The sequence below is a fragment of the Rattus rattus genome, chromosome X (genome assembly GCF_011064425.1).
Source record: "Rattus rattus isolate New Zealand chromosome X, Rrattus_CSIRO_v1, whole genome shotgun sequence".
Taxonomy (NCBI): Eukaryota; Metazoa; Chordata; class Mammalia; order Rodentia; family Muridae; genus Rattus; species Rattus rattus.
The window spans coordinates 90,015,658-90,036,432 of NC_046172.1; the positions used below are offsets into that span (position 1 = coordinate 90,015,658).

Sequence of the window (20,775 nt, forward strand, 5' to 3'; positions counted from 1 at the left end):
AACAAGTTAAGCGAGACTCTTCTTCCCTCACGGAAAATTGTCCAGTGTTAGATTACTTTTTTTTTTTTTAATGAATTAGGCTGATCCATGAGGTCTATTCCAGCTTCAATAATATATGACTTCAGTGCAAATTATAAGAGTCTGGAGACAGATAATATTACGGCTATATTAAATAATGGTTTGCAAAACCAATCCACTGTCAATAAGAAATCATAAGTAGTATATCTTAGTTATGAAAATAGGGCACTATTACATATTTATACATTTTTTTGTCTGTGGAATAAGTAGCAAGTACAACTAAAGATGACATGCTTTTAATAATATAAGGATAGAACGGATTGATTTCTTCATCCATTTGCTTCACGTAGGCCACTAGAGCAGAAAGGTCTGTGTTAAATCTATAATGGAATGAACCTACTATTTTGTGGGTTGTTTTTCACTTAATTAGTTTGAAAGCAATGAGCTCGTACATACCATAACGTTGGGGATCATCCTTCTACTGTGACAGGGGTCCTGGGCACTGACTCAGATTGTCAGACTTAAGAGGCAAGGGTTTTTATCCTGAGTCATCCTGCTGCCCAACTGGTATAGGTTTCATTGGTATATGATGTATATGTTTTACAGCAATACAACACTGCTTACAGATTGTTTTAAAATATTCTGATATTGTGCTCAAATGTATGTTATGTTCCCTCGTGGAAAAAAGCTGGTTGTATGGTTGCATACACAAGATACATTTTTGTTATAACATATTATCACTTTTCCATTAATTTATTTATTAATTTTACATCCTAATTGTTGTCCCCACCCACTTCACCCCTCACGTAGTCCCTACCTCCAACCCCCCTTCTCTTTTGAGAAGTTGACTCCCCCATCCCCCTGTCTGAACCATGTTGAAATGAGACATGTGTCTTTTATATGACTGGAAGTGTAATTCAGTATTGTTCATGGCTAGACTTTAGAAGGTATTATGGACTGTGGGTATTGAAACACAAGCTTGTTCCTGATATATACCCAATGTACATTCTTGACTTTTTATTTTTAAGTTTGAATATAGTGGCTAGTCTGAGTAGTGACTTCTGCTTTGTCTGTATCTTCTAAAGGGGGAAAAAGCCTCTAGAATTAATTCTACTAGTCACTTATTAGAAGGTCACATCCATGATATAAAAAGAATTCTTTCAAATGGCAATATTTTCAAAAGTTGACTTTTAAAAGTATTGTCAAATATCATATCCATTACAATATCACATTATGTGACTAATGAGAACTTTACACACAGATGTTTTCTTTATAGGAAAAAAGACAGGATTCTAGGCTTTAGTTTCATGGCTACAAATTTAAAAACAAGACGCCTTTCTTTCTAACCTACAAATTATTTCTCCCCTAAGGGAAATTTTGATCATATGTTTCAGATGAAATTTAGTCATGTTTGTTTTAGATAAAGATACAGAAAATGCTGTCTGCATTTTATACTCTTCTTCACTTCCTGTATCTGCAATTTTCTTCCATGGAAATAGCACAGTGACCCATTAACTTCTATCAGACTGAGCTGTCTGTCACGCATCAGTCAGGAGCACGGAGAGTTTAACTGTCACCTGTAAAAATAGGGGTTTTTGGAACTTCAACTATAGTGATGAGTTGGAGAGATGATTTTAGAAGTTAAGAGTACCCAATGCCTCTCCAGAGGACCCAGGTTTGGTTCCCAGACACATAGCAGTTTGAAGTATCTGTAATTGCAGTTCCACTAGCTCTGACAGACACTTCTCACTGTAGTACATACATATCGCACATTGTGCTCCTAAAGACATTCATGCAAACACTCAGATGCATAAAATAAGCTGATAAAAGGATCTTTGGTGATAGCATTTGTATAGATTAGAAAGAATCCAATCCTGGGTACTATGAGGTCTTTCTATGTGACCTAATCCTTTCATCTTTTGCTACTCAGAGCTGTAAATTTCAAGGATTATTTATTTGGGTTAAAAAGAATCCACAATATGTACCACCATTTAAGAGTTTTACTCTTAGTCATTGAAAATGGCAAGACTAACTTGGTATTGTCCTTTGTGTTTAAATTCTAGTCTAAAGGTCTTATTTGTGGGTGGTTGTTTATCCCAGGCTGGAATTTAATCATTAACCTTGAGTAATACCTTAACCTAGTATCAATAGGGGGTTTCGCTGGTTGGCAATACATTAACATTCAAAGAACCCTTCTTTTGCTTAGGATCATTCATCTTGGGTCATAAAAGCTAGGAGGATTATAAACCTTGATAAGCATTGGAATGGCTTGAACAATGACATTCTCAGAACATTCAGAAAGATAAGGTTTGTCTTGTTTTTCTAACCAAACATGTTTGGGAGTAAAAAAGGAGGTTATTACAGATATAAAGCCTTTGTAACAGTAGTAGTGTAGTTCAGGTTTGTCCTTAACTGGCACTGAATAGAAACAAATACTTCTATCACGACTTTGTGTTATTTTCTTTGCTAACCTGAATAGGTCTATATATAAAACCTTAGAGCTCTTGAAACAAAATGTCTGCCTGCCTGCCTGCCTGCCTGTCTGTTCACTTTTTCTTTTCCTTTCTTGTAATAAACATTAGAAGGATGAAGATTATCCTTTTCTTCTTTATTTTGTTTCATAGAACATTAAGAAAGCAGAAACAAAAAAGAAAGGAGGGAAGGAAGGAAGGAAGGAAAGAAGGAAGGAAGGAAGGAAAGAAAGGCCTTTTTTTTTTTTTTTTTTTTTTTTTTTTTTTTTTTGGAGCTGGGGACCGAACCCAGGGCCTTGCGCTCCCTAGGCAAGCGCTCTACCGCTGAGCTAAATCCCCAACCCCCGAAAGGCCTTATTTTATAGGTGGATAGAATGAGCTTTGATTGTATTAGCCTACCCATTGCCCTCTCTTGTCCCATGTTTTCCTTTCACAAATCAGCTTCTCCTTTCCAAATTTGGTGTTATCTTTGAAAACACAGAAAAATTTCACATTGTAAACATGTGTATGGGCTGTAAAACATCATGAGATTATTTGTCAAAAATCCCTATCTTACGGTTGGAGAGATGGCTCATGGGTTAAGAGCACTGACTGCTCTTCCAGAGGTCCTGATTTCCCAGCAACCAAATGGTGGTTTATAACCATCTTTAATGGGATCTGATACCTTCTTCTGGTGTATCTGAAGACAGTAACAATGAACTCGTATACATTAAAATGAATAAATAAATCTTTAAAAAATCCCTATCTTGATATGTAACTATATGTATGTTACATATATGTTATATGTTATATATAATATATTTTTATATATTACATATGACAATCTGCTTCCTTATAAATTAAAAAATAATCTAATTATTTCAGTAATCCCAAGGAGGTAAGTTCTATTGTCTACAAGTCGTGGACTATTTGTCATTAAGAAGGCCTTCACACAGTTTGCATATTGGGGTAATTTCTCAGGACTGTACTCCTAGCTACTCAGGAGGATCAGGCAGGAGGACCTGAGTTCCAGGCTTGCCTGGGAGGCAGAGTGAGATAAGCAAACTAGACCCCAAAGGTAATACTGTTGAATTATGGTTAATGTTGCCATGCCCTTTTTTAAAGCAGCTGTTCTCGACCCAAAGGGGTCATGTATCAGATAGACTGTATATCAGATATTTACAATATAATTCATAACATTAGCAAAATTATAGTTGTGAAGTAGCAATGAAATAATTTTATGGTTGGGGTCACTACCACATGGAGAACTGTATTAAAAGAGCAAAATACTAAGAAGGTTGAGAACCACTGCATTAAACTATGAGCTCCTTAGATCAATGACTAAATCTTACACATGGTTATAACCCTTATGTCTTCTGAATATGTACTACATGCTTAATAATGTTAACTGAATGATGACACATCCTTTTGTATCATTGGGTCTCATTTTAAATGTTTTAATTCATCCATTAAATTGCCTTTTTATATTAATGATCTCAAACTAAAACTGAATTCATTTCCTTTTACAGGTGCAGGAGACATTGTTGCGATCATGATTGGCAATCTGAAAGGGACAAAAATTCTACAGTCCATTCAAAGAGGCATCCAAGTAACAATGGTCATCGAAGTAGGCAAAAAACATGGCCCTTGGGTGAATCATTATTCAATTTTCTTCGTTTCCGTGTCCTTTTTTATTATTACAGCAGCAACTGTGGGCTATTTTATCTTTTACTCTGCCCGAAGATTACGGAATGCAAGAGCTCAAAGTAGGAAGCAGGTTGGTAATGCTCTTTTTCCCCACTTTTCAAATAGTTCTACTGTTTCAGTTACAGTTTGGTTTCATAGATATTATTATGCTTACTAGACAACGATCTATAAATATGCTTTATGAAATTTAGTCATTCAAACAGTATATCAGCTTTCATCATCTCAAGTTTTATATTCTGTCATTTGTCAAAGTTAATCCTGCTTCATTAAGTCTTTTCACACCTCTGACGATGCACAGCCAACATTTATTTATAAATGACTGTAAATACATATGTTGCTTTAAATGAACTGTTTTCCTTAAATTATAAAAGCATTTCTACACTCAAAAATAAAGAAATTAGGAAGTACAGATGAAGCAATCTTCATAAAACCAATATAACTGTTGTCACTGCCTGAAGGTAAATGTGTGTGTGTGTCTGTGTGTGTGTGTGTGTGAGAGAGAGAGACAGAGACAGAGACAGAGAGACAGAGACAGAGACAGAGAATGAATGATTGAATGAATTTGTATGTGGCCATGGAACTATAAAAATGAAATCCTGAATTCATGACAAGGTAGATTGTATTTTGTGTTGATATGTACCTGCGTGGGGAGGGGCCCAGTGAGCATATGAAGATCAGAAAGCAATGTGCCAAAGTCCATACTCTTTCCACCTTGTGGGTTCCAAGAATCAAACTCAAGTTAGGCTTGGCTTCAAGTAGCTTTACCCACAAAGTCATGTTGCCAGGCCAAGGAAGGTTTTAAAATTTCACTCATTTGTGATAACAGCATTAAACTATAAACATACTACATATTTATAGTTTTACCATATTTTAACATTAATGCTTTAAAAGTACAAAGTATGGAAATGGTAGCACAAAACCCCCAAAGGCTTATAGAACAGAGGAGTACCTATGATTCTCTATCCCTGATCTTGTTATATCTAAACTATCTTCACCCTCTCCCATGTTCTCAACTCTGATTAATTAGCTTAGATTCTGTGGCCATTCAAATGTTATCTTGGATCACCACTTTCTTTGCTGTAGAGTCATTTGGCATCCATAGAAGATTGGTTTCAGGTCCTTCTGTTGTATACTCAAAATCCTTGAGCTCTCAAGTCCCTTATGTAAAATATTACAATATTTGCATATTATATATGCATATACAAACACTTTAGATCCTGTCCAGACTACTTATAATAACTAATACAATGTTTATGTTATATAAATAAGTCTTATGCTATGTTCTGTAGGGAATGACTGTCAGACTCCGCACATAACCAGGAGAGATGCAGTTTTTAATTCTGAATATTTTCAATCCAGTGTTTGCTAAATCCATACCTGTAGAACCTATGCAAATGCAGGGCTAAACATACTCACTGGGAAAAACAACCCCGACTAAACCTTAATTTGCACTCTGTGTCTACATCTCGACTTGCAGAAGTACCAAAAAATTATTTGTAGCTATACTGACTTTAAATGTATGATCTACATCTGTACTTCTTTCTATCTGCATCTGTGTTTAGAGCCTGCTCCTCCTTTCTGTCTTCTGTTTTGGCAGATAAGATGTTTTCTATAGCAGCCAACTTTCTCTGGTATACAAGCTCTTTTGTATACTCAAGGCTGCCATTCCAGCAATTTTATTCCTTTTAGCAATGCCCCCCTTTCCTCTAGTTCTTTCCAGTCAACCCGGGCATGCATCAGTATTTTCTACAGAATTTCTATTGTCTCTAGGCCAGAAGCTATTGAGCTGCTCTTCCCTGCCTCTCTCTGTCTCTGTCTGTCTCTTTCATTTCCCACATAGCCTTCATAAACAAATGCTACACCCCTCCAGAGCATAATTATTTAACTACTTATTTCTCCTTTTGCCTGGCCCAGGCCACCATCATTAGTTACTCTTCCCTTCAAGTTTTGTCAATGTAACAACACAGTGTTGTGCACTTCTCCATGGTATTGGTAGTTAACACTTTCAGGTGATAGAAGGAAGCAATGGGATGTATTTTTTATAATCTGAAAGGTTCCTCAAAGGCAGTGACGTTTTGGCAATGTCATCTACTAATTTTCCACAAAGCAAAAAAACAAAAAACAAAAAACAAAAACAAAAACAAAACAAACAAACAAACAAAAAACCCTTCATTATATTTAGGACCAGAAGCAACAAGATTTCTGTAGAGTAAGAAAATTAATTGAATTTCAGAAAAGATGAAAAGTTTAAATTTTATTCTGACACCTATATAAGGATTATGTACTACCATATATTAATAAATGCTGAACATCAGAATGTTTCGAATTAATTGACTTCTGTCCTCCTCAGTGAAGAAGCTTATCACAATGGTGACAGGTTCAGCCTGTTACCAGCTAAGGTCAGAAGGATGCTTAGCATTCCGATGCCAGGCTGCTCGGTAAATTCACTGTGTTAATATTTGACATTTGTATATCATGAGGGTTTTTATCTCTGAGGTTGGAAAAAAATCATCTCCCATATGACTGACTGACTATGCAAAGGTTAGTCACAATGATGAAAGTGGTTTGTGTATGTCCACAGTAAGGTCCGTGTTTCTGTATTCTAAGTGCCGTAATAAATCTATAAACTCCTTTAAAGTAATAAGGTTTATTCCTGGATTTTAAACAACAGAAATATATTATTCACATTCTGGAGGCAGGAGTAATAAGGTTTATAAAGAACTTTGCCTAGTGTTGCACAAGCTTCATTGCACATTTAGGCCTAATCTCATCTTTCAATTAAGCAATTTTCATAGATTATAATACATTTTATGAAAGTTTACCTTGGTAGAATTTCAAGAATAGCATTAGAGCTTCTCCTCTATTACAGAAGGCTTTTGGAAGATCCATTTTTACTGCTTATTGGATTTTATCTTCCTCCTTTGAGGATAAAAAGATTAAATATATGGTCAGTATTCACTTTTGCTTATAAAGATTTGAGTGCTGTAATGTTTCTTATATATTTGATTTTCATAAGTTCACATTTTTTTTTTGTAAAAAGCTTCACGCACATGTCTGCAACTTTTAACTGGACATTTTGCCACATGTTTTGTCTTGTATTGATAGAGATGTTGATGAAGCTATGTTACAGAAACTTTCCCCATCATTAGAATATTGGGGAAGACTGGGCATGGTGGTTCATGCTTTTAATCCCAGCAGAAGCAGGTGAATCTTTGTGAGTTTAAGGCCAGCCTTGTACATAGTGAGTTCTAGGCCAGCCAGAGTTACATGGTGAGACTCTGTCCCTAAAAAGCAAACCAGTTGAAGGAATCAGAGAAAGAACTGGAAGAGCTTGAAGGAGCTCGTGATCCCATATGTACAGCAATGCCAACCAACCAGAGCTTCCAGGACTAAGCCACTACCCAAAGACTATACATGGACTGACCCTGGACTCTGACCTCGTGAGGGTTGCAATGAATATCCAGTAAGAGCACCAGTGGAAGGGGAAGCCCTGGGTCCTGCTAAGACTGAACCCTAGTGAACTAGACTGTTGGGGAGAGGGCAGCAAGGGGGGAGGGTTGGGAGGGGAACACCCATAAGGAAGGGGAGGGGGAGGGATGTTTGCCCGAAACCGAAAGGAATAACATTCAAATGTATAAAGAAATACTCAAGTTAATAATAAAAAAATCTAGAAAAAAACCTTGCACATTAAAATGAACAATGTCTAGTCAGTATTAAAATTCTTGATAATATGAAAAAAGCAAACCAAACGAGTATTAGGGAAGATTTTGTATCCAGAGATACCTTCCTTCTGAAGATTATGAGGCATAGCAAATATTACATAAATTGATGGTAGTCTCTAAGTCTTAATAATTACTCCAATGAGCCCCAGGTATAATACCTTTACATTACCCTAAAGGATGTGGAAGAACACACGTCATCCTGGTTTTGCTGGTGACAAAACTTGTTAACATCATGAAAAATACCAATGGTGTCGAAATGAAAATAATATACTAAACACTGGCAACTCGGATGGTTGTTCCTACTTGAAACAACCTTAATAGGAAAAGAGAAACCTCATGACACAATGACACTAAATACTAGACTACTTGTGGTTATGACCACTATATCACTGTAGAATACAGTACCCAACACTTAGAGAGAAGTATAGTGTGTGTGTGTGTGTGTATACATATATATATATATATATATATATATATATATATATATATATATTCTGACATTAGCTAAGGTGTTGATACTCAGTGACACCTTATATTGGATTAAATACTGTTAAATGAAAGAAAAGAAGGTGCTCCAGAAAATATGACATGGAATAGGTATAGCAAGAAAAGCTGGATTTACATTTACTTTTGAAAAATATTTTTTTTAAGATTACGATTAATGGCATCCTTTCCCCCCTTCTAAACACTCGTGTGTAGTTTCCTTTGTTCTTGTTCTTCTTCAGATTTTTTGGCCTCTTTCATTATTGTTGGTGGTGGTGATGGTGGTGGTGGTGGTGGTGGTGGTGTGTGTGTGTGTGTGTGTGTGTGTGTGTGTGTGTGTGTGTGTGTGTGTTTTCCCTAAATACATAAATACAATTTGCTCAGTCTGTAAAATGTTACTTTTATGAAAGTTTTCAGGGCTGACCATTTAGTATTGGATAACCAAACCAGTTGGTATGTTCTAGGGGGAAGACTATTTCTCCTGGTCTCAGCATTCCTTAGTTCTTTGTGTAGAGTTGAGGCCTCAAGAGCTCTCCACTTTCAACATTAGCACATCTATTAGTATCATGCTTGTACATTTAGTCTTAATGAACAGTGATTTTTTTAAGAAGAGTAAGATGCAGTAATTAAAATACATAGGAAGAAATCATTTGCAAGGAAGACAGAAAAATGGATTAATGAATTTGGAAGGAGATAAGGGAGATCCAGAGAGAGAGTAATCAGCTATATATGTGAATGAAATTGTCAAAGGACAAATTTAGTTAATAAGAAATAGCTTAGAAATAACTATTTTTGAGAAGAAAATATATGAATGGAAATGTCACAATGAGACCCATTAAATTTTACAAATCATATATGGTAATAAAAATGAGACTAGATATGAGAATAGAAATAATACTAATGATACCTATGTACTCCATAATGGAAGGAGTTAACCATGCTGAACATCAGTTAATGGAAACTTTAACTACATATTAGTGTGAAATGGGGAAGGTAGGTGATACACTTTGTCCCTAACATGGAACCTAAACATGACACAGTCATTGCCACTAGTGACATTTCTCCATAATAGTTAATACATGGGAAAGAAATGTAGAGTTCTGTGATGCCTCCTGACTTATTTAGTAAGTAGACCAAAGTATATCATGACCATACTTTGAGTTCTGAGAATATATATTAGTAGTAGAGCATGTCTATAACATGTGTTTATGGGTTCAAACACACACACACACACACACACACACACACACACTAAAAGGCTGGAGATACATTTCCATGGAGAAAAGTACTTGTTTCACACACTTTAGGACCTGAATTAGACCCCTAGCACTCATAGAAAAGCCAAGTATGCTAAGGTTTGACTGTAATCCCAGTGCTGGGGAGGAGGCAGAAGGATTTGGCCATACAATCTACCCAAATTTGTGAATTTTTGGTCTGGGGAGACTTTGTCTCAGAAAATGACAAACAACAATAGACTTGGTAACATGAAAGGGGGAAAATCTGACTCCAAACCCTAGACAAAGAGCTAACAGGCAAGTAAGGAACACTGAGAGCAGGAAAAATTGTCATCCCCACGAGTGAGCACCCTACTTGTTTATCCAACAACAAGTGGTCAGCCCTGAAATCATATGCATATAAGTAACACTGACTTCCCTGAACAGTGTACTTCTAGACTTAGGCATATTTATGTATCAATAACAAAGACAGTGGCCATGAATTTAAGGGGTTTTGGGGTGGAAGAGGTTGGAGGGAGGAAAAGGACCTGGGAAAATGAGGTGATTACTTAAACAAATAAGGTGGAGAGAAATTTCAGAAAATATATGACATTAACATATGGTCTATACACACACAGTAAAATCATCATACTGTAATATGGTATAATACAGGTGTTGTTGATGAGTCAACTCTTGTGTGTAAACAAATCATACAGTAACCAAATATAGTGGAAGATATAAGTAAAACTTCCTCAAGATGTAATGCCAATGGATAGTGACTTTCCTGAGAAAGAATTAAAATTGCCTAATTTACTGCTGTATTAAGTCAGTCTTGACAAGCTTATTACAAAGTTCAAGTAGCCATAGATCAAAGGGTAAATGGATAATGAAATTGGTACAGCAATGAAAGATAGTAGTGAGGGTCTTTTAGAGGGTCTGATTGCTTCTTTGTGCCCATTTCTACCTCTTGTTGGCTTCTGAATCTATTAGGTGTGTTTATTGTCCTTACAGACTGTATTGTGTGTCTATGTGTGCATGTCTGTTTGGGTGTGTCCGCTGTATATATTTTAAATATATGAATGCTATACTATGCTAATATAAATACTACACTATAAATATAGTCAAGTCTATAAATATCAACCAGATACTATTTTATGTAATTATATATTCATATTATAATGTAAAAATATGAATATAACAGTATATATAAATACTTAGAAAATACTATAGCAAATACTTACCAAATTAAGTATTTATATACACTTTTTAAAGGTACAACCTTGTGGTTTTGTTGTAAAAATTTTGACCAAAGACAATGTGAATAGACTGTAATACAAGAGGTAACAGAGTGGAACTAGTTGCTTATACTTTGAATGTTCCCAAGTGAACCATGATTGGACATTAGCCAACTCTGGGAATGTGGCCCTCAAAGTGTCCTTTATATCAGTGGTTGATGTATTGTTAGATATGGCTGGAGCAATGAACCATGTTATACCAGTTTTTCAAGATGGCTTTGCACAACAATTGAGCCAGATGATATACACCTGGTTTTATTGTCTGGGCGGTGCCTTTCAGACAGTATGGCCAGCTGCAAGCGTGATGATCCTAGCTACCAGCCCTTCCCACCCCTACCATTTGAGGCTGGGACTCTGATACTCAAATTAGTTGCCTAGATAGAGGTATTCCACACATCTCCATACAGTTTAGTGTTAGAAATAGTAATACAAAGTGTTGTCAGATGAAGAAAGGATAGCTGTATTAATATCTTAAAATTAATCCTTGGACCTGGTATATTGGCTTATGTTTGTAATCTCATCATTTGGGAGGATGAGGCAAGAGAGTCACTGATGTCTGAGGCTAGCCTGGCTTCACAGTGGGTTAAAGACAAGTCTGGTCTACAATGTGAGACCCTGCTTCAAAACAATCGTCTTTGAGTATAAACTATTATTAATATTATCTGGAATATTCCCAATTATGGTCTAAATTACTGTTATTTGTCTCAGTCTAGCATCTGTCTATATATACATTTAGATATGTACATATGTATGTATGTATACACATACACACATGTATGTGTGTGTGGTCATGTGGTTACATGTATGTACTTGCCTAAATTTGAGAATTATTCAGGGCCCTTTACATGAGCATTTTGCCTCTTACATGGTGTAAGTTAAACAAATACTTGTCTAAATGAGACCTATCTTTATAGTCTCCTGACTTTCACACAGATTGAAAGAAGACTCCAATGCATCTTAGAATTTCATACATCCATGTACTCTAATTTTCCTGGGGTTGTTTTGAGGCTGGGTTTTACTGTTGCTGGCATGTTTTTTGTTTGATTTGGTTTGATTTTGCCGGTGTGACAAGGTACTTGAGAAAAACGAAAGCAGCATAGCAGACCATGTAGCTATATAGAGTAATTACTAGCCCTGTCGTGCTTATGAAGACAAAAGAAGACAGGAAAGGTGGGGCTCCCAACATTCCCTTCAAGGATACACCATCAATACTTTTTGGACCCACTTCAGAAAGGTTCTGTCAGTTTATAGTAGTGCTAGAGGCTGGCAACAACACCCTTAGAATGTGAGCCTTTGAAAACATTTTAAGTCTTGTGCTGGAGAGATGGCTCAGTAGTTAAGAGCACTGGCTGCTCTTCCAGAGGTCCTGAGTTCAAATCCCAGCAACCACATGGTGGCTCACAACCATCTGTAATGGGGATCTGATGCCCTCCTCTGATGTGCTTGACTGAAGAAAGCAATAGTGTACTCACCTAAAATAAATAAATTTTAAAAAGAAAGCATTTAAGTCTCAAACCATACCAATTAACCTAAGGTGGTAATGAACTTTTGATATTAGCAATCCTTCCATCTCAGTTTTCCATACTGGTTGGGGCTACATCTGGGTATAACAATACCCAGATGTTATCACTAATTCTTTATCTACTTAATGCTGCATAATTGGCAAATAAACTTGTCTCCCAAATGTTCACTGTAGTGATTTGATATGCTGTGCATTGTGAAATTATTGCCATAGCCAATTTATCGAATCTGTCCTTCACCACATAGAGTTAACACCGCATGTGTTTAGGAACATCCATTTTAAGAACTGCTCTCCTAGCAGATTTCAAGTAAACGACTTTGAATAGCAGAATTCCATAATTTTCTTCTCTTTGTAAAAAAGTTAATCTCATCGAAGCAGTGAGCAAGACAGCAGCTTCCAGGGTTGTGAGAAAGGGGAAATGTTAGCTAGAGACTAGAGTTGATTTAGAAGGGCAAATTTACAGTCACACCGTGATTTCTAAAGGTGCTGCTTTTATTTGTTTGAAAAGGCTACAGTCTTAGTTATAACATATCCATTGGCCAATTTTCCTTTCTTCACAATTCTTCCTTCCATATACTGCTAATAGTGGCCATCTTTGTGGTAATGATCTGTATTCTTCTTTATCTCTGTCTCCAGAGCTTTTAGATATATGGGAACTCCTTTAATCATGTGTTTCTCCTTCCTGGTAAGGAACACTTTTTTTTTTCCCCCGGAGTTGAGGACCGAACCCAGGGCCTTGCGCTTGGTAGGCAAGCGCTCTACCACTGAGCTAAATCCCCAACCCAAGGAACACTTTTTAAAAGTTCCTTCTTAATTTTTTAATTAAAGAAAACTTTTAGATTGTAGGAACTCTTTTATCCATATTGTAGGAGCTCTCTTTATTAATCCATGGGTTTTCTTTGAACGTTCATTTTCAGTGTCTTTCATTTCTCACACCAAAACTGCCACATAGCACAGACGCTGCATTGGCTCACAGATAGGTATCGTGGGGGAAAGAATCCCTTTCCTCTATATTTTCGAACAAATTTAAACATCGTTTTTATAAACTCAGAGCCAAGCTTACGATTTTTCTTCATTCTTGGACAATGTCCTATATTTTAGCTTTTAATGAAGTGTTTGTTTTCTAAAAGGCAATGACTCACATACAGAAAAAAATGTAGTTTCTTTGTGTTATCCCCTTTTTGTTTTTTTGTGTACTTTAGCCCCATTAAGTAATTAGTGTAACTCTCTAAGTTGTTTGTGTATAGTTCAGTTACACTGAATGTTAAATGCCCTGTGGCCAATCCCAGGCAGGTAAATCAGCAGGCTGTCATATGTTTTTACGTAATGTGCTATGAATATACAGATGAACTACTAGGACAGCTTGTGTTCACCACAACTTTAAAATTGAAAATTATAATAAATAATGATAATTACTCTAACTTTATTTCCAGCTCCCTCCTCCCAGGCACCTCGGAAATTCTTAGAATCAAAAACAGCAACAATAACCTGAAACTGTGTTGCTGATAGCTTCAATTGCTGCTACTGTCAAAGCTTTTGTTTGCTTGGAGGAGTGGCATTAAGCTTCTGTTAAGAAAATTGGCACGCGTGCGCGTGTGTACACACACACACACACACACACACACACACACACACACAGATGCAGACACACACAGAGACACAGACACAGAGAGAGAGAGACAGAGACAGAGACAGACAGAGAGAGACAGAGACAGACAGAGAGACAGACAGAGAGACAGAGACAGACTTCAATTCTCAACTTGATGGTCAAATATTCTTAAGGCAGATGTGATTTAACACTGAGGAGGAGAAGTTGTTAGTATAATATATCTATTTAAAATGTTTCTCAAATCACAATGTATAGCCAATTTAGAGACGATTTTAAGACTGAGTAATAGCTGACTATAAGCGTTACCTCCCTAGTTTTGTTTTGTATTTTTCCTTTATCTTCTTCATAAGGAAGGCGAAGCCTTTGAAAGGTTTCTTCCCTAGCACACAGTGGAGGCAGTGCACTACTGTGGAGAGATACAAGCAGGATGGAACTGGATCGGCTCTGCACCTAGCCACCTGCCTGGACTTTAGTCAAGCTTCAGAACCCACTTGACTATAAAACGTGGATATTAAAATAACTATTTCCCATGTTAGTTAATGTTTAGACGTGATGACACAGGTAAAAAGCTTAGGGATGAACCTGATACGTAGTTGGGGCCCAGTAAATGTTTTTTTAAAAATCACTTTCCCCAGATGTACTGGAAAAGGGGCTTTTAATAAGTAAAATTGAGAAATGTCTTATTTGAGAAACCATGGAAGTTTTTATATTTTTAAATTAAATATTCTCAGAGCAGTGAGTAGCCAGTATGGGAATTTTTAAAAACAATTAAGCCCCAGTCCTCAAGGTACTAGCAGTTTAGAGGGAGAAAGGTAAAGAAATAACACACTTATCGAACCTAGAGTTCTCTTTTCAACCTATTTTTATCAATTCTTTGGGAATTTCATATAACATATTTTAACAATATTCATCCTACAAGCCTCTCCTTAACTGCATCCCTCCCTACTGTCTCTTTTTTCAGCCCACTGACTCAGTTTGTGCTGTGTGTGTGTATAATGTATATACTATACTATATATAATGTATAATATAATATAGTACAATGTATATATTATAGTATATACATAATATAAACATACATACACACACACACACACACACACACACACACACACATACATACATACCACGGGTATAAAAGCCACTAGAGCAACAATTCTCAACCTGTGAGTTGAGATTGCTTAAGAAAATTGAAAAACATATTTACATTAATTCATAACAGTAGCAAAGTTATAGCTATGAAGTAGCAATGGAATAATTTTATGGTTGGGGGTCACCATAAAATGAGGGACTACTTATTGGGCCCAGCATTAGGAAGGTTGAGAACCACTGCAATAGAGCATGGGTCATCTATGAGGAGCCACACCCTTAATAAAAAAAAAAACTGACTCTCCCTCCCCTATCAACTATAAATAGTGAACTAGGCATGGGGGCTTTCTTTCAGGCCTTCCTCCATGCAGGAATGTTGACTAGTTTGATCTTGCACAGTCAGTCACAGCTGCTATGAGTTCATGACGTCAGTGGCCATCTCATGCCTAGAAGACATTTTGTGCTGGCCATCCCTGACCTTTTGCTTTTATACTCTTCGAACAGTGTCCTTTGAGAGAGGTCACTGAGCTTTGATGGGTGTTATACAGATGTCCCATTTGTGGCTGAGCACTCCACTGACATTTATTATTTTGCATTTTGATCAGTTGTGAGTTTCCGCATTCACCATTGTCCACTACACAAAGAAATGTCTTTAGTGAGGTCTGAGAGCTACACAAAGTATTCATTTTTGTTAAATAAATTACAAATTGCCATTTGAACCTACATACTATCTTTAAATGTTGTAGGTCTTTAGAGATCTTCTATAATCAAGTTTCTTTTTTATTAATTTTTTATGTATTTACATTTCAAATGTCTCCCCTTCCCAGTTCCCCCTCCTCGAGGCCCCCACCCCCTCCCCTTCTCCTTTGCCTCTAAGAGGGTACTCTCCCACCCCCACCCACTCCCACCTTACCCCTCTAGCATCCCCCTTCTCTGAGGCGAGTTTCTTATTTAATAATTTGGCATTTAAATTAGGTTGTATGTGAGGGTGGTGTGTGTGCGCGTGCGTGTATGTGTGTTTGTGTGTGTGTGTGTCTGTGTGTGCGTGTGTGTGCACGCACGCATCTTACCCCTATCACCTATTTTTAGCTTGGTATTAATACCAGCTCCCTTTTTCCTTGAGAATAGACTCACATATGGCATACACAGCACATTTGCCTTTGAGCCCAAACCTCAGATTAATTTGTATTACATTCATATCTGCAATGAAGGAAAAATGTGTGGCATTCATTACTAGTAAACATATAAACATTATCATTGGAGACTCAAGGATTAATAATATATTGAATCGAACATTTAGGAATGAAAAAAATCAGAAAGTGCAGGCTTGAGAGCGTGTGGAGGTCCTATCAGGGAGTACAGCTAGTCATATACCCTTGATAAAAACAATGTTCCACCTCTATAGGGGAAGGTTGTCCTCTTCAACGAAGCATGAAGCTCTGGGTGAGATACACATGAATGGTAAGGTTGAAAGGGGATACCGACCTAGCCAAATTAGCTGAGTCAACCTTGGTGATGAGTAGACTGGCAGACATTGCAGCCAGATCACCCTCCCTCATCTCAGTGTGTATATATGCTTAATCAAATAAACATGCTAGCAAAATAGTACTTCCCAAAGAGTACATTTCTCCCCTTGGCTATAGAACTTGATGCTCAAACCTCAATGAGCAATGCTTTAAAAACCCTAACAAAGATATATTTCTGGGTATATTATATGCCTTCCTGTCACTGGCTCTGTTTCCCTTTATATTGCATTTTTCTCAACGTCTTAGTAGCTCCTGATCTATGTGATAAGAAAGTACTGAGGCTTAGAAATCTGAGCCATAGCCCGGCCTGTGGGTCCTGGTTGTTGACCTAGTGAAGGGATCATAGCTTTAACAGCATGTAGGCTGAAGAAACTAGAGAACTGTCAGAAAACAGCTGAATTGTAGATGGCTTTATTGAACTAGACTCTAAGAATATAAAGATCAAGCTCTCTTAATATCCTAGCCTTTACTTGGGCTTTCATTCACAGCAGCATTAGTTATTCTTATCTATATTCGCTGGTCAAGGAGCAATCTGAGTGAGGTTTTTGCTGTTCCTATGATAGAAGAAAAGGAGTCTGGCTAGTCATTTTGTTAGTCTTCCATCAGATACCTCCAGTATGGATAATTGTCTGGAATATTCACAGCTATTTTACCTGTATCCAGTGGTACTCCTTTACAAGGCCTACTTTATATTTCCACTTAGTAAATGTTTTAGTGAGTATCTATGCTATGTTAGGCACTATGAAAGGTACTTGATTTACACCATATCTAATTTCCATGAAACTATGTGTGAGCTGGAAACCTTACTGGGGAACAGACCCTACATAGAGGTAGGAAAGTTCTTTTCATTCTCATAATGAAATCTGGTTCTCAATGTCCATTGTTTGATGAATTTCTTCTACATTTATTCATTTTGCAACAAATAATAAGGTTGTAACGCAAAATAGGATTGTGTATCATCTGTCTTGCTGCAATGCTCTTGAGTCCATATAACATCTACCTTGACGCCTAAGCTACCTTGACTTCAGTTTGCACAATATACCCGAGATGTTCATAAATAAAATATAGATGTTTATTTCTGGAAAAAGAAAGGATGTATTTGCAACATGACACCAAATTAAGACCAAATATCTTATTGTTTTCCCTGTAGCCAATTCAAACTGCGTAAAAGCAAGATAGTCTGCCAATGATTCCATTCTTTGTAATCTTTTCTTAACTTGTAGGGTCATCTGCTTCGTTATCTGACTTCTGACTCAATTATGCAGAATATTTCAGTCTTTATCCCACTCCCAATATGAGCTTTGCTTTGACATTGAATACCCAGACTTGTCTTAGATATGTGCTCAGTGAAACAATTTGGAATCCATCTTCCTTCCTAGACAAAATTGGTTATAAGCAGCAGGTTTTTCTAATATTAAATATGTAAGGGTTATTTCCCTCATTTCATAGAAAAGTAAGTAAGCTCAATACTTCGGTGACTCCTTAGTGTTATTCTTTAGTCAATGAAAAAAAAACAGATTTTTAATCCAGGTTCATTTGAATTCAAATCCTGTGCACTTTTGTTCAAACAAGACCCTTTTCAGAAAAGAAATTGGAGAAGGTATACTTAAGGTCCTCTGAGCTTGAAAATAGGAAAATTGCTTCAAAAATTCATAGCGTCTGAATCCATTTGGAAGAGAAGCATACTGTTTTTACCATTATGGTCCCAGGGATGCTGTTTTTAAAAGTAGAGAAACACAGTAAGTTTCAGTAATTTGGGGATTTAAGGTCCATTGAAAAACTAATGTCTGCTACTATAAATCTGGCCAAGAAGCCAGGGGGTGGAGCTATTACTAGTATTTTGCTAAATTGACATAGTATCAAACTGTCTTCATCATGCTATTTTCAGTCCTCATCAAAGGAGTGTCTTTGTGCAGTGCACAAGAGTTACCACTGAAACTCACAACTGATCAAGTATAGAGAACAAAGTCTCTCTGGTATACTCAGACATAAATGGGACGTCTGTAGCACAGAGCCTAACCCCAAGGCACAGGGAATATCTTAGAAGAGGGATTAAAAAATTGTAAGGGCCAGACGATGCAGAGGCTTAGAGCAAAACAGTTATCTTCTGAACATAATAGGATCACTGCACTGACGCTCACAGCAACTGATTACCTGCAAGAGTCAAGGGGGGGGGCTGGAAAACTCCACCCCTCGTGGAACTATTAACAGTTGATGGGTATTTGGAATGGTATGTCAATTTTCTTTAAGGGTTTACACCTGGTAGATGCACCGTACTCCAGTGTACAACTTGTGGTTAGCAACCCCTATGGGGGTTGCATATCATATTTATTTACATTGGGATTCATAAATGTATCAAAATTGCAGTTATGAAGTAGCAGTGAAATAATTTTATGTTGGGGGGGGCAGTCACCACAACATGAGGAACTGTTATCAGAAGGTCACAGCATTAGGAAGATTTATAACCACTGATCTAGTGGATGGCCCCACACAGCTGTGAATATCTAGGCACACAAAATTGACTCGGTGCACTATAGGAAAAAGTTTCCTGTACATATGTAGCTGATGTGCAGCTCTGACTTCATGCTGGGTCCTGAACAACTGGACCAGTGGCTATCCCAAAAACTGTTGTCTGTTTATAGAATCCATTCCTCAGTGGGAGAAGTGTCTAGCCCTTCAGAGACTTGATGTGCCAGGATATGGGAATACCCAGGGGCCCTGCACCCTCTCAGAGGAGAAGGGGAGGGAGGACTGTTGGTTGGGGGTGCTGTTAGAGGGGGCAGTAATTGGGATGGAAAGTGAATACATTTTTAAAAAATGAAAAAAAAAGAAAAAAGTTTCTGTAATTTGGAAGATTGTGCTTGATATCAGATAAAGGGAATAAGTATTACAGTTAAATAATTTTTCTGTGTGTGCCAAGAAGCTATTTGTTGTTGATACCTGCTAGGAAAGAGAAATTCAGTTTCCTCCAATAACATCACTGGGTATATCTATCAAACACACATAAGGGCAGGCCTTAAGTCCAGGAGTACATAGCTAAAAGAAAAAAAAATCAGACTCCGTGGTTTTTTGTTTTTTGGTTTTTTTTGTGCACTTTTGGTTTGACTTTTTTTTTTGCCTAATATTATTTTATTTTCCTGACTTTTTTGTGTTGTTTTCTCTTGAGAGAAGGGGGAGGGAGAGAGGGAGCATAAGGTTGGGGTAGAGAGGTGGGGAGGATCTGTCTGAGAGGAGTTGGAGGAAAGGAAAGAATATGATCAAAATGTAGTGTATAAAAACTTTTAAATTAAAAATATTTGTGTCCACACACATACATGTTATGCCTGCATGCAACCATACACACATATGAATGCCATTGGTCAAAGACATGTGTCATCCTCAGTTGCTCTCCCCTTACTCTCTGACACAGTCTTTCCCTGAACCTGGAGCTCACTGAATCAATGAGACTGATGGCTACCAAGGCTCAGGAATCACCCTGTCTCTGCCTCCTCAATGATGGGATTAGAGTCACATATTACGGTGCCTTGGTTTTACATGAGTGCCAGGCCTCAAACTTAGACCATCAATGCTCACATAATAAGCACCTCGCCAACCGAGTCATCTCCCTGGCCGCAGATTGTAATCTCTAAATTTTGATTTAGGTAGTAACGTTTACTGATACGTATTAAATCACTATTTTAAATCAAACTTCTTTTAAAAATATGTCTTCTAATGTCTGGTTTTATTTTTTAATTGCAGAGGCAGTTAAAGGCAGATGCTAAAAAAGCCATTGGCAGGCTTCAGCTGCGCACCTTGAAACAAGGAGACAAGGTACTTTTATTACTTTGAAAGCAATACTACCAAACCATTGTTTAAACTAAATGCTGATTGTCCAAATGTCTTTTCATTGCCATTTATATACCTCATTGAGTATTAAAATTCTATTCAATACAGCAATTATACTGTACAATGGCCCCCACTGTATCCTACATACTAATCACCGGCACCTGTGTATATTATTATCTGACAGAAGGAAATTGCTAGCAATGGAAAGTTTGAGAATGTGATCATCCAGGATCATTTAGACAAGTCCTAAACATAATCAGAATCCATATAAGCCAGAGGAAGGAGATTTGACCACCATACGTAGCAGCGCCGCAATG

The 20,775-nt window shown here is 37.2% G+C and overlaps 1 protein-coding gene across 2 annotated transcripts in view; it reads left to right on the top strand.

Annotated features, from left to right (window-relative positions):
- The window catches only part of LOC116888795 (E3 ubiquitin-protein ligase RNF128), an 84,351-nt gene extending 63,867 nt beyond the window's left edge, over positions 1–20,484 (top strand). For both annotated transcript variants that reach the window (XM_032890076.1, XM_032890075.1), the window contains exons 2-3: positions 3,998–4,245; positions 20,372–20,484. In XM_032890076.1, the coding sequence (XP_032745967.1) occupies positions 3,998–4,245; positions 20,372–20,461 (338 nt within the window). In that variant the 3' untranslated portion in view covers positions 20,462–20,484. The remainder of the gene's footprint in view (positions 1–3,997; positions 4,246–20,371) is intronic.
- Positions 20,485–20,775: the final 291 nt, after the last annotated feature.